Source organism: Oncorhynchus gorbuscha, linkage group LG23, assembly GCF_021184085.1.
Source record: "Oncorhynchus gorbuscha isolate QuinsamMale2020 ecotype Even-year linkage group LG23, OgorEven_v1.0, whole genome shotgun sequence".
NCBI classification, from domain to species: Eukaryota; Metazoa; Chordata; class Actinopteri; order Salmoniformes; family Salmonidae; genus Oncorhynchus; species Oncorhynchus gorbuscha.
The window spans coordinates 60,790,039-60,810,592 of NC_060195.1; the positions used below are offsets into that span (position 1 = coordinate 60,790,039).

The 20,554-nt window shown below is 45.4% G+C and overlaps 1 protein-coding gene across 18 annotated transcripts in view; it reads right to left on the reverse strand.

Moving 5' to 3' along the window:
* LOC124011044 (mitogen-activated protein kinase kinase kinase kinase 4-like) overlaps nucleotides 1-20,047 on the reverse strand; it is a 59,909-nt gene extending 39,862 nt beyond the window's left edge. For 11 of the 18 annotated variants that reach the window (XM_046324015.1, XM_046324012.1, XM_046324014.1 and 8 more), the window contains exons 1-3: nucleotides 19,539-20,046; nucleotides 19,114-19,179; nucleotides 246-302 (exon numbers count right to left, since the gene is read on the reverse strand). In XM_046324015.1, the coding sequence (XP_046179971.1) occupies nucleotides 246-302; nucleotides 19,114-19,179; nucleotides 19,539-19,595 (180 nt within the window). In that variant the 5' untranslated portion in view covers nucleotides 19,596-20,046. Of the gene's footprint in view, nucleotides 1-245; nucleotides 303-19,113; nucleotides 19,180-19,538 lie in introns of all 18 variants that reach the window. The other 7 variants (XM_046323999.1, XM_046324005.1, XM_046324004.1 and 4 more) reach the window with 3 other exon arrangements.
* Between the last annotated feature and the right edge of the window lie 507 nt (nucleotides 20,048-20,554).

Sequence of the window (20,554 nt, forward strand, 5' to 3'; positions counted from 1 at the left end):
CTGACGTGAGGCCAATTATCCTTTAATCTGAGGCCCAAATAAGACAATGGTCAGCTGATCTGAGAGACCTGGTTGACAAATAAAACAGGCAGAGCGGGCAGTTTGTTTTGAAATGTGAAAAGGTCATCTCAGCTCAGGACTACATTGTTTCACCAATAGACCCGGCCATGTAACATCCTCTTTGAACAATACACACACACACACACGGTGGGGGGAGGGGTTACAGTTCGTCTGAACTTCTTTACCTCGGTGACGTCCATGACCTTGATGGCGGCCAGCTGTCCAGTTTTGACATGTCTCCCCTGTAGAGACAAAGAGAAAAGGAGAAGATAGGTCAGTCATCACGAGGTCGACAGAGGGTAACAGTAATACACTGATCAGCTGGGTTAGGGTTAATGTGTGTGTGCACGCGCGCCACTTGAACTTGCTAAACATGCCTTCATACAGTAAACCCCATCTTAGCTATGTACATAGTGACCTATAATCTACAGGTGACCAACCGTCAGAGTTCTTTCCATAGACAACCATCATCACTTCGATTCAGTCCACTGTATACCGTCACGTGGCTGGTTAAGCCTAGCATAGATACAGAACAATCACTAGCATCCAAACAGACAGACATGGACTGGGGCTACGATCTCTGTGCTGAACAAACATTCCTCTCTCTCTCTCTCTCTCTCTCTCTCCTTACATAAACAGAGACAGAAATAATCTCTTACCCTCCCCTCCGTCGCAAACCCCTCAAAACAGATAAAAGCTGCTAATAATCATCCGGATAGAAACCAAAATGGGGATTTCCACTGCTGTGGGGCTGCAGTGTGTATGATAACGGCCACAGCAGTGTTGTTTTTGATGATAGAAGCAGCTGTGTATCTGAACAAGAAACACACACTTGACGACCATCTCTGGACCGTCGCCTATTATGAGTGAACAATCCACAGTCAACTGAAATAAACGCACGGTTAATTACAAAAGGCGAGCAACTTATTCTCTCCAGCTACGGATGAGAAGAAAGCCTCCATGCCTTTACGCTCTGGATTTATAATCCTCTCAACTTTGATCCCGGGGCCACTGTCTATAAAAACATCAGTGACATTACTTATCACTCGAGTCCCCGTCGAGACAGGCAAGCCTTTGGTCGAGGTGGAAGGTCACAGGTGCATTGGAGAGGTTCAGTTTTCACCCCCTGCGGGCCCCCACCCCCACTCCCCGTGAGCCCAGAGAACGCAGTCCTTAAGCATGATGCTTGGATGACAATCTTTGGAAGAAAATGTGGGTTTTATCCAGAAAATGAAGAGGATTCACCGTAACATTGTTGGATATGTAGGCCAATTCACTACTCGTGACGTTAATGTATTTTTGTGACCACTGATTTCTCTCATGTCTGAGATTCAGGTCATGGGGCGGGGTGGACTAGAAAATAAAGCAGGAAGGAATGTAGGCTATAGACAGGAAGTGGAGGATGATCGATCAACCAATCGGTGTCAGATAAGGCTTTCAGGAGGACCCACATTGCTCCAGCCAGTCCCCTCTCCCATATCAGTCCTAAACTCCCCTCCACTATCACACAACAAACAGTCACCTCAACTCAAGCCCCATCCTCCAATCCCAACCTGCTGGAGCTGAGCTACAGGGGCCTTGTCTGGACACAGCAGCTAGGGAAGGAGCTGACTGACTCAGGGGTCTTTAGTGGGCCCCTGGTCTGATACGGTGGCCCTGGAGAGGTAACCTGAAACAGGGGGTTATCACTGAGCAGGCAGCTCCAGACACTTCATAAAGCCCCTAACCACAGCCAGATGTGCTGGCCTCTCTCCAACTCTAAAAGACTGGAGCTCAGCAGGCGGACAGACAACCTCCCCGCTCCTTAGACTACAACCAGAGGGAGACAAGATCACACTGACACACTATTTAGCTAGTAGGCCATTCAACACAGTCTCTCTACAGAGCACTGAAACCCTCTCCTCTGTTCTTCTACATTCATCCAGTAAAAGCAGAAGAAAATCCCACGCGGTCCCATTCCTTCCTTGTAAATCCTTCTCAAGTCAACGATCCTCTGGCAACGCGTAGGCCATCTCCCACTAGAGGCGGAGCTTCCCAGAGGAATGACAGAACGCTAAAGTCACTTTAGGTCTTCCGGCACGGTTGTAAGATAGAGCAAGCCAGTTTGTTGTGAGCTAATGGACGGTCATCCATCCATGTTGTTACTGTCATCCATCCATGTTATTATGCTACACACTGCTAAAGCATATAGCCCAGCTGCCATAAAGGTTGGTCAAGCACGTCAGAGGCAGTGAAAAGAGAGGTGAGCTGGCTGGTAATGGGGGGCTAATAGCACCAGGGGGAGGGGTCAGATGAAGATGTAAGGTAACATTTGAGCAGGGAGAGAGGGGGTGGGTAGAGGGGGAGAGAGGGGGTGGGTAGGGGGGGGGGGTACAGGCATTGGGTGACGAGCTAATCCACCTTAGGGCAGGTAATGTATAGGCTAGGCTACACCTCACACACACACACACACACACACACACACACACACACACACACACACAGAAAGTATAAACACACAGAGCAGGAACGTATATTGTTGCCTCTCAACACAAACCAAACGAGCAGTGGAGGGAGAGAGATGGTCTAGTGAGCAGCAGCACAAGACGGTCCAGAGTCTGTACTATACTGTATCTACTACACATACCAGCCAAATGACCCACTGCTGCCCCTACCTCACTAACAGACCCTGTCTGTATCTACTACACATACCAGCAACTGACCCACTGCTGACCCTACCTCACTAACAGACCCTGTCTGTATCTACTACACATACCAGCAACTGACCCACTGCTGACCCTACCTCACTAACAGACCCTGTCTGTATCTACTACACATACCAGCCAACTGACCCACTGCTGACCCTACCTCACTAACAGACCCTGTCTGTACTGTATCTACTACACATACCAGCAACTGACCCACTGCTGACCCTACCTCACTAACAGACCCTGTCTGTATCTACTACACATACCAGCAACTGACCCACTGCTGACCCTACCTCACTAACAGACCCTGTCTGTACTGTATCTACTACACATACCAGCAACTGACCCACTGCTGACCCTACCTCACTAACAGACCCTGTCTGTATCTACTACACATACCAGCAACTAACCCACTGCTGACCCTACCTCACTAACAGACCCCGTCTGTATCTACTACACATACCAGCCAACTGACCCACTGCTGACCCTACCTCACTAACAGACCCTGTCTGTACTGTATCTACTACACATACCAGCCAACTGACCCACTGCTGACCCTACCTCACTAACAGACCCTGTCTGTATCTACTACACATACCAGCCAACTGACCCACTGCTGACCCTACCTCTTACAACCACCAGAACACACTATGGATGGGGGGGGAGAACAGAACAGACAAAGACAGGCGGAAAGAGATGGGGGGAGAGGTCGTGGTTTACTCCATGGTACAGCATGTAGATGTCTGTGCATTCTCCGATCGGATACAGAGCCACACGTGACAGAGTCAGCGAGAGACTGAAGGAGTTGAGCCAGCCACTTCAGGCCAGTGGAGAAGCCAGCCGAAGCTGAGCGGGCTGTGAGAGGAGAGACCAGTCAATAATGCAGCTGCTATTGATCACAGTGCAGCTGCTACAGCCTCTGAAGAAACACTCCAATAGAGAACACGTTTTCCTTCAGCACTTGGGAGAGAAAAGGGCTGTGGTCTCAATCGAAGAGGCGACTCTAAATTCCTAATAGAGTACCAGCCATAAAAACTGAGTTGCGTTCAATAAACTCAAAGTGTGGTCTTCTTCACCTGCTTGTTAGCGGATTGAACCGACGAGGTGCTACGGGAGAAACCTGACACCGAAAGGAAAGTCTGTTGAAGCTCAGACTGGGCTATAGCTCCCGGGTGGGAAGGCCGTCTCGTTCGGAGGGGTTTTTGTGTCTCGCCCCTGTATGATAATGAGGTGGCCCAGCGGGTCCCTCCTCACGCACACTTACACACAGACAAAGCAGAGTTGTGTTCAGGCAGTGGTGTGGACGGCCCAGGGGATGTGTGGGTCTTGTGACAGCCATTAGAGCAAGGGCCAGAGCAGGGGGGAGAAGAGACAAAAGAGCTGCAGCGGACTGTGTGTGTAGGGAGGACACAAAGTGTGAGCACATGGACAGATCAGGCTAACTGTATCCAAACAACAAAAATAGTTTCTAAATATTAGCTAGGTGGCTAGCTTTTATGAGGCCAGGAAACATATTCCTCACATGCTAGGAATGTATTTCTTCCACCGTTATAACGAAAAGGTGCCTCAGTCCCAAAACACAAGATTTTTGCGAGGAGTGCTGATGACGCCACCCACTGTATGCACTTTCTGTAGCCTGAATGCGTCCTGACTGAGGTGGCCGAGACAGATCGGAACACAATCAGACCACAAAGCGACTTTTGTGCGTCTCGACCATCTTTTCAATGCCTTCCTTGTATTCTGGTAGCAGAAGTCGCATGTAAGTGTAGACATGACCAGACGCACCTAGTAGTCACATGACCACACGGACTAGTAGTCACATGACCAGACGGACAGTAGTCACATGACCAGACGGACAGTAGTCACATGACCAGACGGACAGTAGTCTGTCCCTACAGACACGCTAATCCGTTTGCAAAACCTTTAGTGTTGCTCGCTAGCTAAAACAGGTTACCTGGCTAGTTAGCTACAGTAGTTATCTACTGCCATCAGTTGTTGTGTCATCATATTTAGCTTATCCCACAGTTAATAAAAATACATTCTGACGTTTGAATATAGGGAATCTGGACACGGTAGACATTTAAAAATGTGGGTGTAGATGCATTCAGAATTCCACGATCAGAACACTAAAGCTGCGTGAACTGTCAAGTCTAGACACGGCCTCTGAAGAAACAGGGTGAGACCGTGGCCCTGTCACAGAGTGGGTGACACGTTCAACACCAGACCAACGGATTAATCCCAGAGGGATTGGCTTCAATGGCTGTCCATCACTGGTCTGTGCACTCAAGTGGAATTGAAGCTAAGGTTTCTAGCGTTAGCACCAAATACCAATACTACCTTGCTAGATCAGAGATTAAAGGGGTGATCTGTGATAATCTTTGTACCCGAGAAGGTAATAGGAGCTAGACTAGTCTGTGCAGACACCATGGGGTTAACCCACTGAGACATGCCTACTGCCTATGGCCCTCCACTCCCATTCCCAGCATACTAACCTACAATTGTGCCTCCACCAACTGTGGAAGGCTAGGCTATAAATAGCGGTTAAACCACAGCTAGCACCATTTAACTGAGCAGGCCCGGTTAGCTTCCTGCTGCATAGCGCACATTAACAGGCCTGTGTTCTGGAGCTCAACACCGCTGCTTGGAGCACCTCACAGAGACATGTTTCCAAAGCTACACACACACACACACACACACACACACACACACACACACACACACAACCTACAGGTGTTACCTAAACATAGATCTGTTTATAGGAGAATGAATGTTCAAGAGGATCTCTAACTGGTCTTCATACTGGTTCCATTTTGGTCCCTCGCCCGTACCACTTTGGGGTTAAACAGATCTGAACGAAAAACTATGAGCGGACTGGGAGGATCTCGGTACACCAAAGGGCCTAGAGGATGTAACAAGGAGCAAAAATGGAACCCAGGCCAGCATCATCCTTGCCTCATCGCTCCGATGCTCCCTTAAATCCTCCTCCTGGGTTGGCCAGCCAGCCTTTAATGTGCGGAGTCCTCCCGACAATACACAGTTTGTCCTGGGAGGTAGTGCAAAGCGAATTATCAAAATTACAATTATTTTCCCCCCGCTTTTTAAACAATTAATTGGCCGGCGTCAGTTATTTCAGTTCCATTTATTCGTTTTTTTTTTAGCTCAATGCAGTTTCTCTGGAGATAAATCAGATCGAGCCTGAATGTGCGATGTAGTAGGGGGCAAATGTTCTACATTCAGTACCAGTCAAAGGTTTGGACACACCTACTATTATTTCAAGGGTTTTTCTTTATTTGAACTGTTCTACATTGTAGAATAATAGTGAAGACATCAAAACTATGAAATAACACATATGGAATCATGTGGTAACCATAAAAAAAGTGTTAAACAAATCAAAATATATTTTACATTCTTCAAAGTAGCCACCCTTTGCCTTGACAGTGTTGCACTCTCTTGGCATTCTCTTAACCAGCTTCATAGGTAGTCAGCTGGAATACATTTCAATTAACAGGTGTGCCTTGTTCAAAGTTAATTTCTGGAATTTCCTACCTTCTTAAATGCATTTGAGCCAATCAGTTGTGTTGTGACAAGGTAGGGTTGGTATGCAGAAGACAGCTCTATTTGGTAAAAGATCAAGTCCGTAAGTGACTGACCGCCTTGATTCCGTGTTACGTAGCAACATTCGAAATGGTTGTGTTGTTCTTTTTTTATACATTGGACAAAAGCAGAGGCACAGAGATACACAGCGGTATATCATACACTGCATTTGAGGAACAATGGGAAAGAAATTCTGCTTTGGAACTTCACTTTTGAGAAAATGACCTTTGAATATTTTGGTACCTGCTGGAGAGCTTTGTCTACACCCACTCAGCATTGTTCACACCCTCTTAAGCTTTAGCCCCACCCATCTCTCCATGGATTGATCTGAGCGTTCTGTCCTAACAACAGTCAAGCACTCAAGCTAACTGGCTAAGATGAGAGAACCGTTCACTGACCATTTTACTCAACCTAACAGAGCTGGTTAGGCTGTTTTTATGTCATCCAGAGCGTTGGTGACTGCAACTGTGCTGCTGGCAACAATTTACGTTTTTTTGCCAACGTTTACTGACACCGGCAAAATGAAAACAGGCGTTAGGCGTTCTTAAATTCATCAGTTATTCTGCGCTCTCACACAGAGGAGTGCTCTGAAATCAGAGTAGATAGCCAGAGCGAATTTTTGATTGAAAAAATGTATATAAAGTTTTAATTGAAATGGTGCTCCTGTGAAGTAGTGACACACGACATAAGCCTAGTTTCCTGAAACGAGTTGCATATTATGGCAAGAACTCTAATAAGCAAACGACAGCTCATCATTACTGTAAGACATGAAGGTGAGTCAATCTGAAAAATGTGAACTTTCACAATTTCTTCAACTGCAGTCGCAAAAATCATCAAGCTCGACGATGAAACTGGCTCATGAGGACCGGCACAGGAAAGGAAGACTCAGTGTTACCTCTGCTGCAGAGGATAAGTTCGTTACAGTTACCAGCCTCAGAAATAAGCAATTATCTGCACCTCAAATTGAAGCCCAAATAAATGCTTCAAAGTTCAAGTAACAGACAGATCAACCTCAATTGTTCAGAGGAGACTGTGTGAATCAGGCCTTCATGGTTGAATTGCTGCAAAGAAAACACTACTAAAAAAGGACACCAATAAGAAGTAGAGACTTGCTTGGGCCAAGAAACATGAGCAGTGGACATTAGCCCGGAGGATATCTGTCCTTCTGTCCTCTGTGTCTATGTGGGACACAGAGTAGGTGAAAGGGATGATCTCCGCATGCGTGTTTCTCACCATGAAGAGTGGTGGTATGATGGTGCTTTGCTGGTGACACGGTCAGTGATTTATTTAGAATTCAAGGCACACTTAACCAGCATGGCTACCACAGCATTCTGCAGTGATCTGCCATCCCATTTGGTCTGCGCATAGTGGGACTCTCATTTGTTTTTCAATAGGATAATGACCCAACACACACCTCCAAGCTGTGTAAGGGCTATTTGACCAAGAAGGAGAGTGATAGAGTGCTGCATCAGATGACCTGGCCTCCACAATCACCTGACCTCAACCAATTGAGATGGTTTGGGATGAGTTGACAGCAGAGTGAAGGAAAAGCAGCCAACAAGTGCTCAGCATGTGTGAACTCCTTCAAGACTTGTAAAAGCCTTCCAGGTGACGACCTCATGGAATTGGTTGAGAGAATGCCAAGGTAGTGCAAAGCAGTCATCAAGGCAAAGGGTGACTACTTTAAAGAATCTCAAATATATTTTGATTTGTTTTAACACTTTTTTGGTTACTACATGATTCCATGAGTTATTTCATAGTTTTGATGTCTTTATTATTCTACAATGTAGGAAATAGTACAATAAAGAAAAATCCTTAAATGAGTAGGCTTGCCAAAACATTATGAACTACAATAACCATAATCCATTGCGCTCTTACTAGTCCGGTCTTTATAGGAACTGAAATGGAGAGAAGAATCTCGATCTGAAAATACATGATCTAAAAGATAGTTGGTATTCAGCAGTCAGCAGCCTTCTTTACTTTGATGAACTACTAAATTAAATAGTAGTCGTCAAATAAAACGTCATGAAATTGTATTAATTGTTTTATTCTGTGTTACATCATTCAAACCACATAATGCAAAGTGCATTTAATGTCCACCCCAAAAATATACGGAAAACAGTGATTATTTGTAAAGAATCGAACCAAAAACTCTCAAAAAGCCCCAAAATCACTCAGCATTAGTTGGAAGATACCCACCTCCATACGGACAGACAGCATCACCATACCCTGCCTGGCCTACCCCCTCCACTACCCACATGGCAGCCTGGGTAAAGATGGCTAAGTGGTACAGAGAGAAGAGATGGGGAAGAGGAGGAGGAAAAGACAGGGAGGGGCAGAGACTGGGGATGTCTAGACGATTAGGAGGCAGACAGGTGTGCTTGCGTCTGTGTTGCATCATCCGTCACCGGCAGTTCTCCTTTGTTTAGCCCATCTACATCCTTTAATGGCAGGGTCCCCCCAAGCACTACACAGCTAATTCAAATAACCAACTCATCATCAAGCTATTATTTGAATCAGCTGTGTAGTGCTTGGGCAAAAACCAAAACCTACATCAAGGAGGGGGGGGGGCTCAGGACTGAGTTTAGAAACCTTGCTCTATGGTGATGTCATGGGTTTAGATCCTGGGAAGCCTTTCATTCAAGGAAAAATGAAGCGCCGTTAAATTATCTTCATCCTTCACGTCATGTCTCCAATATTAAAGACAGCTTAAAGTGAGGCAATTGAAATCCCAACTACAAGTTTCTGATGACATTTTTAGGACAGATGAAATGTGAAAGCAAAGCCAATATAAAGGCAATAGCCCAAATACAATATGGAAGCTAGCCCAGTACGGGTCCTTTTCAGCGTTACTGCCACAGAGGGGTCGACGATCTCATGACCCATGACCTTTCCTCTGTACCTGCAAGGGGGGGTTACATGTGGCCTCTATCACAGAGACATGGCACCGTGTCAAACAGAGTGTTGGAACCAGTGACCCTCAGTGTGCACCTTACAAATCACAGAACTGGGCCAAGCTATTTAAAGCTGCAGTAGACCTCTCACCCTGAGTCCACACAAAGTCCTTCCCCTGGCAAAGCGGACATGGGCGAGAGAGCGAAGGAGTCGGAGAGAGAGGGTAGGGGGATGATTTGAGGTTATGAGCAAGCAGGAGAAGTAAAATGGTTTACACACAGGTAAAATGAGAGAAGGGGGCAAGAGAAGGGAGAGAGGGGGAAGGAAAGCAATGGAGTGCAAAAGAGTGAGGTCACAGGAGCTGCCAGCACCACGGGACTGTGGGTATATTCTCCCAGCATCCCTGTAGATTCGGCTGACATGGACTGCAGAGTAGAAGCCGGTGGGTGGTGAGGGAAGAGAAAGAGGCATGATGTTTAAGAGAGGTTGGCACATCATAGGGATTAAGAGCACCACCAGCCCTGCAGGCCTGACTGACAGAGTGGCTGGCTAACTAGGTCTATATATGGCCATTCTGTACAGCCCAGTAGAGGGAATCCTCCCCCACATACCACGCACCAAGGGAGAACTTTAATGAATTCTTCAGGTTTTATTTTTATCGCTATCATTTTCTCTTCTCAGACACACCGGAGGGCTCTCCATCCCATCTCTCAGTGCCAGCTGGTCTGGGGCCAAAGAAGAGATCAAACTGATCTGAGAATCCCATTGTGGAGTCAGTCAGTGCAGGAAGAGGCTTTTCAGGGGTATAGAAATAACATACAACTTCAGCCTACCACCACAATGGGACTAGGAGGTCATGGCCTGTGTAGTAGTAGGCAAAAACAAATCATGTAAATGATGGTGCTAATATGAAGACACTGCAAAATCCAACAACTAACTGTATTGAGACGTAGGACCACTAGATACAGTCTGGATCAACCATACAAAGCTGTGCACATCGGAGACCAGCATGGATATTGATGACTTTCTCCTTAATGAGACAACGGCCAATTGTTCAGTAGCTAGGGGAGCACCATGAAGACACCGGATGCTGAAGATGGGGTTGGCTGGGGAGGAAGAACCACTGCCACTTTGTGGGTACTGAGAAGCATATATTTATTATTATTATTATATTAAGAGGACCGATTTCCCACAAACACTATGTCAATGCCGTTCAGGGAGATTGTAGTGCTGCAGCAAGCCATAACCCCCGAGCATGTATTTTGCCTCCCTCCTATTTCGATGCTTTCAGTGCAATTGGGACTAGTACCAGGGTTTATCATAAGCAATTAATTAAGAAATATTGAGAGACAGAAGGAGGGGGGCGCTGGCAGTACGATTTGGTATAAAACAATGTGATTGGGGGAAATAGCCTAAGCTATTGCATCCACAACTAAAGGATCCGCCATTTTAAAATGTTCAGTGTGACATTACAGCAGCCATCAGCACCACCACATTGCCCATTTTGAGAAGGGTCCTCCTGTAAAAATGTAAGTGAGAAACGGTATCTACTAGCTTTCATTACAGTGCAAGGTGAGAATTAGGGATGTTACTGGGTAACCTCTGTTGAAACTACATTTGACTGGTATTGCTTATCATTCTATTGGTTCATTTGCATAATATAGTGGAATTAAATTGGCGCGTATGTATTTTCGTTAAGACATCACATGCGCACAGCAAACAGATCCTAGTTCGAGGAGCGGAATAGCCCATCAGCTGTCAAGACAGCGCGAGAGCACCTCAAAAAGCTGGTACTGGACTGTAAACGTGTGGTTTTAGAATGTTTTTGAGATGGCCACTATTTTTTTTTAAAAGAGCTACTATTTTTATTTCTCAATCTCAACTCGTAATTCAAGCTCGCTTGCCATTCGGAAGGCATAGGCTATAGTCAACGGTAGGCAGGCTATCAATGCGTCGCCAATCACTTTGCAACGTGAGCGTCAGGCACTAGAATTGTTTGAAACCTAAACGTTTTACTTAACTTCAAATAAGGAGGCATATCTTACCTTACAAGTAATCCAACCAAAAGTGCACAACAAAACAACTTCTCCGTGCAAGTCATACGTTTACAGGACAAATATGCTCACGTTAAATCATGAGTATCCTGACGCATCACTTGTGTCCAAATCTTCAGATTAATTTTGATTTGGTATTCCAACAACATGCGGGAGAATAGCCACTAACTGCTACCTGAATAGTCTATATTCAGTAGTCGAGATCCCCGGTACAGCCCGATGTCAAAAAAAACAATGGTTATTTTTCTGCGTTTGGTCCGGACTGCGTTCTCGCCTGCAGCGAACCGCACCAACGTACAAATTGAATCAGACCAAAATCACCCTTTTAGAGAGAACCATGCTGCATTGTTTAGTACGGATAAAGTTCACACCAGTCCAAACTAACCGAACTAAATAAGTAAACGGACTAAGGGGTATACGCACCAGTTTGGGGGGGGGGGGGGGGGGCTTGGTTGGAAAGCCCTCTTACAAACCGTTTGCGTGCGTGAGCATTGCAAAATAAATGTTTGTTATTCAATTATTGAAACTCGTCTCCCCTAACCTGCATCAGATGTGTTCATAAATGCGCTGTGGTCAGTGGCGGTAATGCACCTAATTTATGAAAGTTGCCAATCGCAATATAAAGTCAAGAGAAGAAAAGGCCTGGAAGGAGTGGAGATGACAAGAAACAATTCAGTTGACTGTTGTGTGTGTGGATTAATTGGTGGAGTAGAGGACCTTGTGCATTTCAGGTAAAGTAACAACTCTATGTTTATATCCCAGGAAAAATTAGCTAGCAAGTGCAAGCTAGCTAGCTAAATTGCCATAAATGTTTAATGCTTTTCGACCTCTCCCCAAATTAATATAATTGGTTCAGAGTCTGTTTTGATATTTAACCTCTCTATGGTATGTGGGACGCTAGCATCCCACCTGGCCAACGCCCAGTGAGATTGCAGAGCGCCAAATTCAAATAAAGAAATACTCATTATAAAAATTCAGAAAAGATAACCGTATGTAAAATAGTTGTAAAGATTCATTTCTTGTGAATCCAACCACGGTGTCAGATTTTAAAAATGCTTTACAGCGAAAGCATACCTTACGATTATTTGAGAACATAGCCCAGCAGACAAATCATTACAAACAGTAACCAGCCAAGTAGAAGAGTTAAGTCAGAAATAATGATCAAATTAATCACTTACCTTTGATGATCTTCATATGGTTGCACTCTGAAGTTTATTCAATAAATGTTCCTTTTGTTTGTCTCTCTTTATATCCAAAAACCTCAGTTTTGTTCGCACGTTTTCTTCAGTAATCCACAGGCTCAAACGCAGTCACAAAAAAAATCTAAATTGTATCCGTAATGTTCATAGAAACATGTCAAACGATTCTTCTATTCAATCATCAGGTTGTTTTTAGCCTAAATAAATCGATAATATTTCAACCGGACAATAACTTCGTCAATATAAAAGGTAAACAAGAAAGGCACTCTCGGTCGCGCGCATGAAAAAGCTCTGTGACACGGCAGGGTCCACTCATTCAGACTGCTCTTACTCCCTCATTTTTCAGAATACACAGCTGAAACAATTTCTAAAGACTGACATCTAATGGAAGATATAGGAACTGCAATTTGAGTTCTAAGTCAATTGATACTGTAATGGCATTGAATAGAAAACTACAACAACAAAAAAATCCTACTTCCTGAATGGATTTCTCATGTTTTCGCCTGCCAAATCAGTTCTGTTATACTCAGAGACACTATGTTAACAGTTTTGGAAACTTTAGAGTGTTTTCTATCCAAATCTATCAATTATATACATATCCTATCTTCTGGGCCTGAGTAGAAGGCTGTTTAATTTGGGCATGCTTTTCATCCAAAATTCCAAATGCTGCCCCCTACCCTAGAGAACTTAAACTGTGTGTCGTTATCACATTTGGTGTGGGGGACAAAATAAATGTATGCACGTTGGCACACGCGCGCAGCCCGTTTGGGTTCCGTGTTAGTTTCTAACTGAGATTTTCCATCTCAGTCACATATGGAAGCGGTCGCATTAGGCGAGCTGTTTACAACTGTTCACCCACAAATTGCATTTTGACAAAAGTTTCAAAATGGCATTTTATTTAATAGCTGCTTCATTACAGGAAATGCATGTTCAATAATAGGCTACAGCCTTTTGACTGTAAGACGATATGCAACAATAGCAAGCCTCTTTCCATTAAGCTCTTAATGAAAAATGTCCTTCCTTGTATGAATACATAGCAGGCTAGTTTCTGTTGACCGGTTAAAGAGGGTGGCGGTTAGTCGACAGCGATATTTACCGAAATTTGCATCCCTAGTAAGCATATGAAATGATGTCACCCTTCCCTCGACTGTCACACACACATATTGACAGATAAGACTTCAAAAAGGTCCTTCAACTGGTTGGCCAAGTCAATCTAAACCCCCGAGCTACCACTGAGCTTAACAGTAAGATCTAAACCTGGCACGAGCCCCAGACAACAATCGCTGACACCTTGCCTCTGCTGCTGCGATTGGCTGCAGGCAGTTGAATCCAGAAGAGCCACATCGTGCCGCACAGGGCGGTGATATGGCATTTCAGTTCTTTAGAGAGTGCCTGCAACCCGCTTCTGTCAAAAGCTCCAAATGAAAAGGTCAGTCATTCAGTGAGGTACTGTTATGTCATCTGGGCTAGCTGCATCAAACAGGCTGTGTGGCGTCTGGTCCTGAGATGAACAGTGTCACAAAAACATACCCACAAGGCAAACGGTTTGAAAACAAAAATAACAAACAGAAGGGGACATAGATGAAGTAGTTCCCCCAAAAAGCGTCAGCGTTTCAAAACTGTAATTATATGCAAGAAATTGGCTTGGGCCTTCAGAAAAGACGAAATAGACTGTGCTTGATTGTCTTATTGTGAGAGGTTTGAATGGGTGAAAAACTACTTTGCAAAGAACAAGAAAAAGGCTCACAGAAAGAGATAGAAAGTTGTATTTCCGGAACAGGGCTAGTTGATTATTCAGCATGAGACCTGACTGATGAACACATCCTTTCAGTGGGTCTGGTGGTGGTTCCCAAAGAGAGCCAGAGACAAAACCAGCTTTGTAATGAAGCTGCCTGGCCATGCAGGCTCTGTCTGGGGCCCAGGACAGCTGCTCCTCCTCCTCCAGTTCCAGCTAGCACCCCTCAGTCAGACCACACGCTCACTCGTCTGTCTGATAGTTAACTGACAGTGTTACTGCACTGACCTGGCGTTGGCGTCAGGCAGCTGATGGAGGTAGGGGAAAACACACACACAAAAGTATGTGGACAAACTTTAAAATGAGTGGATTTGTACATTTCAGCCACACCAGTTGCTGACAGGTATATATAAAATCAAGCACACATCCATGCAATCTCCATAGATAAAAACTGTTATTCTACTGCCCTTATTGAAGAGGTCAGGTGACTTTTAACGTGGCATCATCATAGGATGCCACCTTTCCAACAAGTTAGTTGGTCAAATTTCTGCCCCGCTAGAGCTCCCCCGGTCAAGTGTAAGTGCTGTTATTGTGAAGTGGAAATGTCAAGGCAAAACAGCTCAAGCCGCAAAGTGGTCGGCCACACAATCTCACAGAATGGGACCGTCGAGTGCGGAAGTGCAGAAAAAAATTGGTCGACCCTCAGTTGTGAAACTCACTACCATGTTCCAAACTGCCCCTAGGCAGCACAAGAACTGTTCGTCGGGAGCGTCATGAAATAGGATTCCATGGCCGAGCAGCCACACACAAGCCTAAGATCATCATGCGCAACGCCAAGCTTTGGCTGGAGTGGTGTAAAGCTTGCCTCCATTGGAGGCTGTGAAATGAGGAATCACGCTTCACCATCTGGCAGTCCGATGGACATATCTGGGTTTGGCGGATACCAGGAGAACGCTACCTACCCCAATGCAGTGCCCACCAAACTTTACAGTTGAAGAGCAAAAATGGTCTGGGGGTGTTTTTCATGGTTTGGGCTAAGCCCCTTAGTTCCAGCGAAGGAAAATATTAACGCTAGAGCATACAATGACATTCTAGACAATTCTGTGCTTCCAATTCTGTGGCAACAATGTGGGGGAGGCTCTTTTCTGTTTCAGCATGACAATGTCTCCATGCACAAAGTGAGGTCCATACAGAAATGGTTGGCAGGGATCGGTGTGGAAGAACTTGACTGGCCTGCACAGAGCCCTGACCTCAACCCCATCGAACACCTTTGGGAACGCCGACTGCGAGCCAAACTTAATCGCCCATCATCAGTGCCTGACATCACTACTGCTCGTGGCTGAATGGAAGCAAGTCCCCGCCGCAATGTTCCAACATCTAGTGAAAAGCCTTCCCAGAAAAGTGGAGGCTGTTATAGCAGAAAACAGGGTACCAACTCCATATTAATGGCCATTTTTTTGCAACGAGATGTTCAACGAGCAGGTGTCCACATACAGCTGTAGTGTATGTGTAGTGTACATAACTGGGCTACAGATTAGCCTAGTTTATAACCTGCAGTTCACAGTACAGTCTCACTAGAGGAAGGGGAATAATTGATTGAAACAAACTGCCTTTATTTGGCAATACAATTATGTAGGTTAGAAGTTGGCATAGAGTAAACCTCTGACATCCAATGGCTTTGGGACTGTCTGCTGTGAAAACGTACAGCAAACCAGAGCATGTCGACCTAACCGTCTGCAGAACAGAAAATTAACATATGAATTTCAGGATAAAAATATTACCCCCTGGTTCTCCATCTTTCAAATCAGCTGCCACAGATAAGTTGGCTTTACTTGGAATCATTAGACCATGGATGTCCTCCATTTTGCGGAACTAAACAGGCACATACACAGCCAGCCCGGGGCCCTTTTGCAGGACGTCCATTCTATTCCGTGCAGTGTGGAAGAATGGCTCAGGCTCTGCCTGACTATAAATAGCGAAAGATAGCATAAGGCCCATATGAGCCTTTGATGTAAACGTTTTAACGCACCAATTCCAATAAACTCTAGTCAATCATTTGGTGAAATTTAGAAAGAGCCGTAAAGAGATTGAGAGTGAGTGACAAAAACCTAAAAGTAAATCATTCTCTCCACATGGACCCATGAAGCCATCTGTTCATGGAAGGAAGATGTTTGCAAGCAAGTTTTCCATTACCAATGGGGTCACATGACCAAAAGAAAACAGCATTGGTCTTTAAAGCCCTCTGTTCCACAGGGTTGGATCAGATGAATGGTCCTGCTTTTCCCTTTGAACATCCAGCCTACCACTGTTGGTTCTCCTCAGTCAGGAGTCCAGACTACCACTGTTGATTCTCCTCAGTCAGGAGTCCAGACTACCACTGTTGATTCTCCTCAGTCAGGAGTCCAGACTACCACTGTTGATTCTCCTCAGTCAGGAGTCCAGACTACCACTGTTGATTCTCCTCAGTCAGGAGTCCAGACTACCACTGTTGATTCTCCTCAGTCAGGAGTCCAGACTACCACTGATTCTCCTCAGTGATTCTGTTGATTCTCCTCAGTCAGGAGTCCAGACTACCACTGTTGATTCTCCTCAGTCAGGAGTCCAGACTACCACTGTTGATTCTCCTCAGTCAGGAGTCCAGACTACCACTGTTGATTCTCCTCAGTCAGGAGTCCAGACTACCACTGTTGATTCTCCTCAGTCACTGTTGATTCTCCTCAGAGGAGTCCAGACTACCACTGTTGGTTCTCCTCAGTCAGGAGTCCAGACTACCACTGTTGATTCTCCTCAGTCAGTCCAGACTACCACTGTTGATTCTCCTCAGTCAGGAGTCCAGACTACCACTGTTGATTCTCCTCAGTCAGGAGTCCAGACTACCACTGTTGATTCTCCTCAGTCAGGAGTCCAGACTACCACTGTTGATTCTCCTCAGTCAGGAGTCCAGACTACCACTGTTGATTCTGTTGATTCTCCTCAGTCAGGAGTCCAGACTACCACTGTTGATTTCTCCTCAGTCAGGAGTCCAGACTACCACTGTTGATTCTCCTCAGTCAGGAGTCCAGACTACCACTGTTGATTCTCCTCAGTCAGGAGTCCAGACTACCACTGTTGATTCTCCTCAGTCAGGAGTCCAGACTACCACTGTTGATTCTCAGTCTCAGTCAGGAGTCCAGACTACCACTGTTGATTCTCCTCAGTCAGGAGTCCAGACTACCACTGTTGATTCTCCTCAGTCAGGAGTCCAGACTACCACTGATTCTCCTCAGTGAGTTACCACTCCTCAGTCAGGAGTCCAGACTACCACTGTTGATTCTCCTCAGTCAGGAGTCCAGACTACCACTGTTGATTCTCCTCAGTCAGGAGTCCAGACTACCACTGTTGATTCTCCTCAGTCAGGAGTCCAGACTACCACTGTTGATTCTCCTCAGTCAGGAGTCCAGACTACCACTGTTGATTCTCCTCAGTCAGGAGTCCAGACTACCACTGTTGATTCTCCTCAGTCAGGAGTCCAGACTACCACTGTTGATTCTCCTCAGTCAGGAGTCCAGACTACCACTGTTGATTCTCCTCAGTCAGGAGTCCAGACTACCACTGTTGATTCTCCTCAGTCAGGAGTCCAGACTACCACTGTTGATTCTCCTCAGTCAGACTACCACTGTTGAGTCCAGACTACCACTGTTGATTCTCCTCAGTCAGGAGTCCAGACTACCAGTCCAGACTACCACTGTTGATTCTCCTCAGTCAGGAGTCCAGACTACCACTGTTGATTCTCCTCAGTCAGGAGTCCAGACTACCACTGTTGATTCTCCTCAGTCAGGAGTCCAGTACCACTGTTGATTCTCCTCAGTCCAGACTACCACTGTTGATTCTCCTCAGTCAGGAGTCCAGACTACCACTGTTGATTCTCCTCAGTCAGGAGTCCAGACTACCACTGTTGGTTCTCCTCAGTCAGGAGTCCAGACTACCACTGTTCCTGATAGTTAAGAGACTAGCCCCAGGACACAGCACTGCTGCAGCCCCTGTGAACCACCCTGCTTAGCCTGACTGTTTGAAAGGAGGGGTTAAATACAGACCAGGCCTTCCAATGGAAATGAGGGTACGGGGAAGAGAGGCAGGTCACCAATAGTGGGTCAGACTCATCCTCAAAATCCAAGAGACTGAACCCACCAAATTCTCCAAAAAGGTACATTTCAACAATTACTTTAAAACAGTCACTATGATGATTGTCACGGAGAAACATGACACCAAGAAACAGATGGTTGAGAGAGGGGGGGGGGGGCCTGCTGTGTAACACATATTTTACTTAACCAAATCGTCTATGAGGAAAGTCCTAGTCTGGATCATCATGAAGCAGTAGTCGATTCTTTTTCCCCCTCTCTCCGCAGCAGGATGTGATGTAGGACATGTGCTGCACTTTAAAAACACTCATAGCAACACCTGTCTGCAAACCCAGTTGCCATTTACTTCTAAACCAATCTATAATATTCATGGAAATGAAGAGAAAAAAAGTAAACTTCAGAAACAAATCAACTGAGCGTTTAAGGCCTAACCTGGGTAGAAGATGAGAAACAGAGGAGCTTGGGTTAATGGAGTGGTGCATGGATTGATTGCAAACTACCTTCCATATTTCACCAAATATGTTTTTACAAGCAATAATACACAAAGGGACATCACCTTTACCAATCCAACCAGGGATTATTGGGGTGCAATGACAAACATCCTGAGGAGACATCTTGACATGAATCTATTCCATCACACAAGCATGACATCTGGATGTTTTCGATGATCAATGCCAAAACTTCATCAATGTAACGTTAGCTATTTAGTGTCAGAAATCAGTATCGAAGATTAGGCCACAGATTAAGAAAATAATATATATTGGAACAAACCTTGTATACTTGTCCATAGGTGCCATTTCCGACCACTTCCACCAATTCAAAAATCCCTGCTGGATCCTGAAACGAGTCAAAGATATATATTTTTTACACAACCATAAAAAAAAATGTGAAAATGCTTTTGAATAATTGTTGCAAAAATGTGACCTAGATTAACGCAGCTGTTGCGCCCTGATCTCCACAACATGCCAAATGCATTTCGAACAAAGGAAAGCCAGGCAGCACGACAGCTTTCTCTCGATCCGAAGAATAAATAAATAAGCCTCCCAGAAATGGTAACCCCGAAAATGTCTCCATATTTTATTGGGTAAAACTGTTCGCATTGTTTTATATAACGTTAACTCGCTGTAGTGGAATAGATTAAATCTGGGGGTAGCCTCATCTTTAAATAAAAGACACTGCCCTTGTCCACCACTCACCCGCAATGAAGCCAGGTCTATTTCGACCAGACTTTTAGCCGGAGAGTCGTTCGCCATCTTTTAAATATAAACCGATCCTTCCTTCGCGTTGTGGAATCTTTGATGTGGTATCATTTGCGGCGCATCCTTGTAGAAAAATAACCCCTCGAGTATTCCTCTTTGTGGTCCGCTACTGTTGTCGAGGACACTAGGCTACTCCATGTTGAGGTGGCAGCTCGGCCCTTCGCTCGCTCAACTCCCAGTTCTGCTCCTCCTCGCTCCCTGGCCAGTGAGAACCGCACAAACACAGGAAGCCGGTCGGGAATCAGAGGGGCAGGGCCTTGATGCAATAACCGGGGAGTGGGTGATTAATCAGTAAATAAATAGAGATACAAAGCTATTTCTATTCTTCTCTGCCTCATCTAGGCCCTAAAAAAAAACGACTTTTTCATGTAAAAACGAAGGATGTCTGTACAGAATAGGTGCGAGAGAAAAGGCGAGGCAGGCCTCTATCGCACAGAGTCATGGACATGCGCACGTGAGCCATCGGTGTCAATATTCGTAATCATGGGTGTGGCAAGGGAACGATCGAACGAGCCCGAGCGGAGCGTGAACTGAGAAGTCATTATTTGCTACGTATGTCCTACCGCATTAGGCTACCCTCATTGAGAGGCGTTCATACATTGTCGTTTGAGCTCCATGTGCTGTCCCCCATGATAAATAATTGTCTACATTTAGTTATTAGGAAAGGTACAGCGGACACTGCTCACTGTGTACTATTAGGGGAGTCTCGACCCCTCATCCTAAAGCAGTTGCCCGGGGTGATATTTCCCCTACCTGCTTCCTTTGCTCACTTCCCTTTCTCGTCATTACTGATATGTAATACAGCTGATCCTGTCTCAGTCCATTTGCATCTGGTCAAAGACCCCCTGATATTAGCCTCATATTCAGACACCTTTCTATGGTTGTCCCGTGCTTCATAACACCAGTGTGGTGGTAACTCACACATGGAACCTGTTCTTTCCTACTATAGATCA